Source organism: Chiloscyllium plagiosum, chromosome 34 (genome assembly GCF_004010195.1).
Source record: "Chiloscyllium plagiosum isolate BGI_BamShark_2017 chromosome 34, ASM401019v2, whole genome shotgun sequence".
NCBI lineage: Eukaryota > Metazoa > Chordata > Chondrichthyes > Orectolobiformes > Hemiscylliidae > Chiloscyllium > Chiloscyllium plagiosum.
In genome coordinates, this window is record NC_057743.1 from 23,616,773 (window position 1) to 23,622,453 (window position 5,681).

The 5,681-nt window shown below is 44.9% G+C and overlaps 1 protein-coding gene across 1 annotated transcript in view; it reads left to right on the top strand.

Annotated features, from left to right (window-relative positions):
* Positions 1–5,681, top strand: part of LOC122540339 (tumor necrosis factor receptor superfamily member 1B-like) — a 35,658-nt gene that overhangs the window by 12,783 nt on the left and 17,194 nt on the right. The window contains exon 2 of the mRNA XM_043675903.1: positions 2,575–2,674. Within this exon, the coding sequence (XP_043531838.1) occupies positions 2,575–2,674 (100 nt within the window). The remainder of the gene's footprint in view (positions 1–2,574; positions 2,675–5,681) is intronic.

Genomic DNA, 5,681 nt, shown 5'->3' on the forward strand with positions numbered 1-5,681 from the left:
GAAATTGGTGCCATGTTCCTAACCTCCCTACACTCCAGGTCCTGCATCCTAAAGCTACAGTCTGGGTTCCCATGCCCCTGCAGAGTTAGTTTAAACCCCCGCCAAGAGCACTAGCAAACCTCCCCCCAAGGGTACTGGTGCCCCTCAGGTTCAGGTGTAGACCATTCTGTTTATAGAGGTCCCACCGTCCCCAGAGAGAACCCCAGTTATCCAAAAACCGGAATCCCTCCCTCCTGCACCATCCCTGTAGCCACGCATTTAAGTGTTCTCTTTCCCTATTCCTCGAATCTCTATCACGTGGCACGGGTAACAAACCAGAGACAACAACTCTGTTCGTTCTAACTCTGAGCTTCCAACCTAGCTCCCTGAAAGCCTGTCTAACATCCTCGGCACTCCTCCTACCTATGTCGTTGGTGCCAATATGGACCACGACTTCGGGCTGCTCCCCCTCCCCCTCCAGGACCCGGAAAACACGATCGGAGGATCTAGAATTAGGGGTCACTGTTAGGAAACTGGTGGCTGCCACGTAAAACAGAGATTAGGCATATTATTTACTCTTGAGACAAAAATAGAGATTTCTGGAAAAGCTCAGCAGGTTTGGCAGCAGCTGTAGAGGGAAATCAGAGTTGACGTTTCGGATCGAATGACCCTTCCTCTGAACTCAGCGTTCTGAAGAAGGGTCATTCGACCTGAAACATTAACTCTGATTTCTCTTCACAGATGCTGTCAGAGCTGCTGAGCTTTTCCAGCAATCTCGGTTTTTGTTTTTGATTTACAGCATCCACAATTCTTTCGCTTTTTATTTACTCTGTGAGGTTTGAGAGTCCTTGTACTTTCTCCCTGCAAAAGTATAGTAGTAGAGTCCTTAAGTATTTTTAAGTCAGAGGAATGTAGATTTTTGTGAAGTAAGGGAGTGTTGAAAGGTTAATAGTGTACGGCAGGAATATGCATTTGAGGTTACAATCAGATTAGGCGTGATCTTGTAGAATGGTTGAGCAGGCTCAGGGTTTAAATAGCTTACTTCCTATTCCTGATTTGTAGATTTAGACTGTAAGAAATAGGAACAGGAGTAGGTTTTTCAGCTCCTCAATCCAGCACCACCATTCAATAGGATCATGTTTGCTCCAGTCCTCATTCCTGCATTTTCCCTGTAACTCTTGATCCCCTAACAAGAATCTATCTATCTCAGCCTAAAATGTACACAAAGACTCTGCCCCCACAGCTCTCAGTGGCAAGGAGTTCTAAAGACTCACAACCCTCTGAATGAAGAAACTCCCCCACATCTCAGTCTTAAATTAGCACCAGTTTATTTTGAGACTATGCTGTAAGGTCCTAACCCTCCCATTAGGGGAAATATCCTATCAGCATTTATCCTGTTAAGCCCCTAAGAATCCTATATCTTTTAATGAGATCACCTCTCATTGTTTTAAACTCCAGTGAGAAGAGTCTCAACCCATTCACCTTTTGCTTATAAGATATTCCTTCCATATCAGGGATCATCCAAGTGAACATTCTCTGAGCTGCCTGTATTTATATAACATCTTTTTTTAAAATAAGGGCACCAAAACTGCTTTTAATACTCCAGATGTGATCTCACCAGCAACTCATACAGTTGCAGTAAGACGACTGTACTCTTATACTCCAAGTCCCTTGAATTAAGGGCCTACATTTCATATATAATACCCTAAGTCCCTTTTGTGTGGCAGCTTTCTGAAGTGTTTCCCCTATTTAAATAATAATCTGTTCTTTTGCCCTCCCTTCCAAAGTGAACACCTTCACATTTTCCCACATTATACTCCATTTGCCCACTTTTGAACCAATCAGTACCTCTATAAATGGTTTGTATCTGTCTGCAGTTGATTACCTGTGCATATGTGTGTTAGTACAGGATTAACCATACATGTACATGTACCGGAGATTGGTTAGCTCAGTTAGCAGGATGCTGAGAAGCAATGCAGAGGAACTTCAATGGTGTGGGTTCAATTCCTGCACCCGCTGAGGTTACCTTAAAGGCCCTGCCTTCTCAATCTCACCCCTTTACCTTAAAGGCCCTGCCTTCTCAATCTCACCCCTTGCCTGAGACGTGGTGACCATCAGGTTAAATCACCATCAGTCAACACTCTCTAATGAGAGTCTTATGGTCTGGTAGGACTATGGCAATTTGACCTTCCTGTGTTTGTGTTGGACTACCTGTGTTTGTCTTTACTGAATTACCTATGTCAATATCTGTTCTAAGGATTACCCTCCATCTGTCTGTCCATACTAGATTACTACTCAATATGTCTATACTGGATTCCCTACCCAGTGTTTGTGTCTGAACCAGATCACCCAAGTGTACGTCTGTATTGAATTATCCACTCCTCATGTGCCAGTACTGGATTACAGGTGCACATGCATGTGTGTCTCTCCCAGATTACCAGTGGGTCGCGTGTGTTTTGTACTGGATTACCCATTTGTCTTTACTGAATTGCTTGTGCACTGTACTGGATAATTGATCTTGTGGCTGTTTTGCATTATCTGCTGTGTGTCAGCATTATCTGTATTGGATTACCCATCTTGTGTCTGCATTTATAGGTTTACCCACCTTATAAAAGCGAATCATCAACATGCCTGAATGAGACCTCTGAATACTTTGACTCGAAAATATCGATGTGCTGCACCAAGTGTTCACCAGGTAATTTTGTGCCCTTACCCATTGTCCTGTCTGCCTGTCTCTAAAACCCAACATCTTTATCTTCTTCTCATTCACACAATTTATTTAGTTTCTCTTCTTCACTCATGTTCCACTCCCATTGAATTTTCCTAAGGTTTAACTGGTTAGATCATGGGGACAGATTGCATTAACTGACCTAATGTACTCCCTTGAGGTTACAGGATTGAGGAATGAATGATTTTAAATAGTTAAATGACATTTCACTCACTGGGATACAGATGTACAGATACATTCGGACTTAAAGTGAAAATCCTGAAGAAATGTTTATATCCAAAGCTTTTCGTAAAATTATAATTCTATCCTCCAAAGGACAGTGAATACTGAGGGCTAATTGGAGCTTTCAAGATTGAGGTGAATAGAATTTAGTTGAGTAGGGTATTGAAGGAAATGGGGCAAAGGTGGATAAATGGAGATATGCTCCAGATCAGTTGTGATCAAGTGGGAAGACTGTGCAGACTGGAACATATAACATCGGATTTAGGAACAGGGGGAGGCAATTCAGCCCTTCGAGCCTGTTCTGCTATTGAACACGGCCTTGGCTGATCTTATCCTGGTCTCGTCTCTACTTTCCTGCCTGCTGTCCCATAGCCCTTTATCCCGCTTTTCATCAGAGACATGTCTTTTCTTTTCTTGAATCTGTTGATTTGATACTCCCTCTCTTCTCATTTTCTCTCTGCTGCCGTCTTTGTTTATTTCTCTCTATGTGTATGTCTCCAATTTCGGACTAAATGGTTTTGGGGAGTCAGGAGGTGGGTTCCTAGCTTCTGACCTGTTTTTGTAGCCACAGTGTTTACATAGCTATTCCAGTTTGTTACTGGTCAATGGTGAACCACAGAATGTTGATTTGAGGGATTCAGTGATAGTCACACTGAACATAAAGCGGTGATGGTTAGATTACCCATGATGGTCATGAATTATCACAATTACAGATTTTTGTTATGTTTGTTAATATGACACGGACATCGGTGGCTCCCTTTAAAATAACATTTTCAACCTCTCAGCATTGTTTTCTTTGGCCCCTAGGGGATTGTTACTGATTCCAAGTATTACAGGAATCTAAATGTTATGGGGAGAGTTGGCAAGCCAGTACACTCTCTCTCTCTCTCTCTCTCTCTCTCTCTGCCTATCTCTCTGATGTTGTTATTGGAGTCAAGAAACAGGATGAGTATTTCTGTGTGGGCAGTATGTGGAGTGCTGTGCTCTCGGAGTATTTCCCAGTCAGAGCTAACTTGGTGCTAACACCTAAAGAGAGTGCGTGTGGAATGTGGAGAGCTACATTCGGGGAAAAAAAGACCCGAGAAACATCTGTCTTTGGTGTTGAAAGGATGTGTTTGGTGAAATGCTGGTTATTCTACTCCTAATACTGGGTGTTTGAGGTGTAATAATGTGACATTATACAAGGAGTGAGTTTCATTTGAGATGCAGTGTTTGTTGATGTTGAGCCTTTAATTAAAAGCTGGAAACCAAAGACTGGGGTTTATACAATGGGAAGTGGTGGAGATAGGAAGTATGATAACAACACAATGTTCAGAAATCAAATCAGTGACGCTTTCTTGTCCCGACTTAGGTCAAATGATTCTCAAATGAGAAAACAGCCTGTTTCGTCTGATTATCAAGGAAATCAGGTTATTTTGCTGACTTTTCTTTTAAAGTCAGTACACGGCAGTGAGGTTGAGAATGAGAACAGTAACTGGGCAGTGAGAAGTTAATGCTTGTGAATTAAATCCCTGAATCAATGTCACTGCGGAATTAAACACAGAACCAGGACACAGTGTTCCATCAGATTAGCTCCATTACAGGCAGGGAAGCTGGAGGTCAGATAATGTTCTCCAACCACATTCCTTTACAATTCTCTATAGGCCCCTTCAGGAAGGAGGTTTTAGATAAACAAACAAAGACTTTAGTGACATGTTTCAGACCCATTTCTGTCTCACCCTCTGCATTCATTGAATGGTTCTGAAAGAGAAAAGGTTTATGATCAAATATTGGTAAGACCAGGATTATCCATAATCAATTTTATTTAACGAACTATAAACCCAGCCCCTAACCTCCTACGCCTGGTTCCACACACCCCAGCATCCTGAGGAAAATACAATCAGTAGGAAGCAGGAACCATACATGGCATGGTTCCATTGATCACAGGCTCTTCCAGGAGAGGAGGGGGGAGCTGAATCTAGGGAGAGTCAGCACCTTCTGGAGAGGGTGGCAAGATTATATTCCATGCAGTACAAGCAGGACTAGGGCACAAAAAGTTCAGGTAGTTGAAACTGTGTAACCAGGGCTCAATCCAGAATCACATTTGAGAGTCTTTTATGATATCTGGTTGAAATGAATTTAAAAACTTTACATAATTCTGTTTGGTTAATGTTCCAGAGTTAAAGGAATATTAAAAAAAACACAAAAGGGGAACCTGACATAACAGGAGCATGTGGCTTGGGCCTAAGGGCAGAGGAAAGCCTGGGGAGTGTGGGGACGGGAGCCCGGGGAGTGTGGGCCCGGGGACTGTGGGGACGGGTGCCTGGGGACTGTGGGGACGGGTGCCTGGGGACTGTGGGGACGGGCGCCCGGGGACTGTGGGGACGGGCGCCCGGGGACTGTGGGGTTGAAGTCTGGTAGGACAATGGGGACGGGAGTCCGGGGACTGTGGGGACGGGAGCCCGGTAGGACAGTGGGGATGGGAACCCGGGAACTGTGGGGATGGAAGCCCAGTAGGAAAGTGGGGACGGGAGCCCGGTAGGACAGGGGAATGGGAGCCCGGGGACTGTGGGGACGGCAGCCCGGTAGGACAGGGGAATGGGAGCCCGGGGACCGTGGGGACGGGAGCCCGGGGACCGTGGGGACGGGAGCCCGGGGACTGTGGGGTTGAAGTCCGGTAGGACAATGGGAACGGGACAGGGGTAGGACAGGGGAATGGGAGCCCGGGTACTGTGGGGACGGCAGCCCGGTATGACAGGGGAATGGGAGTCCG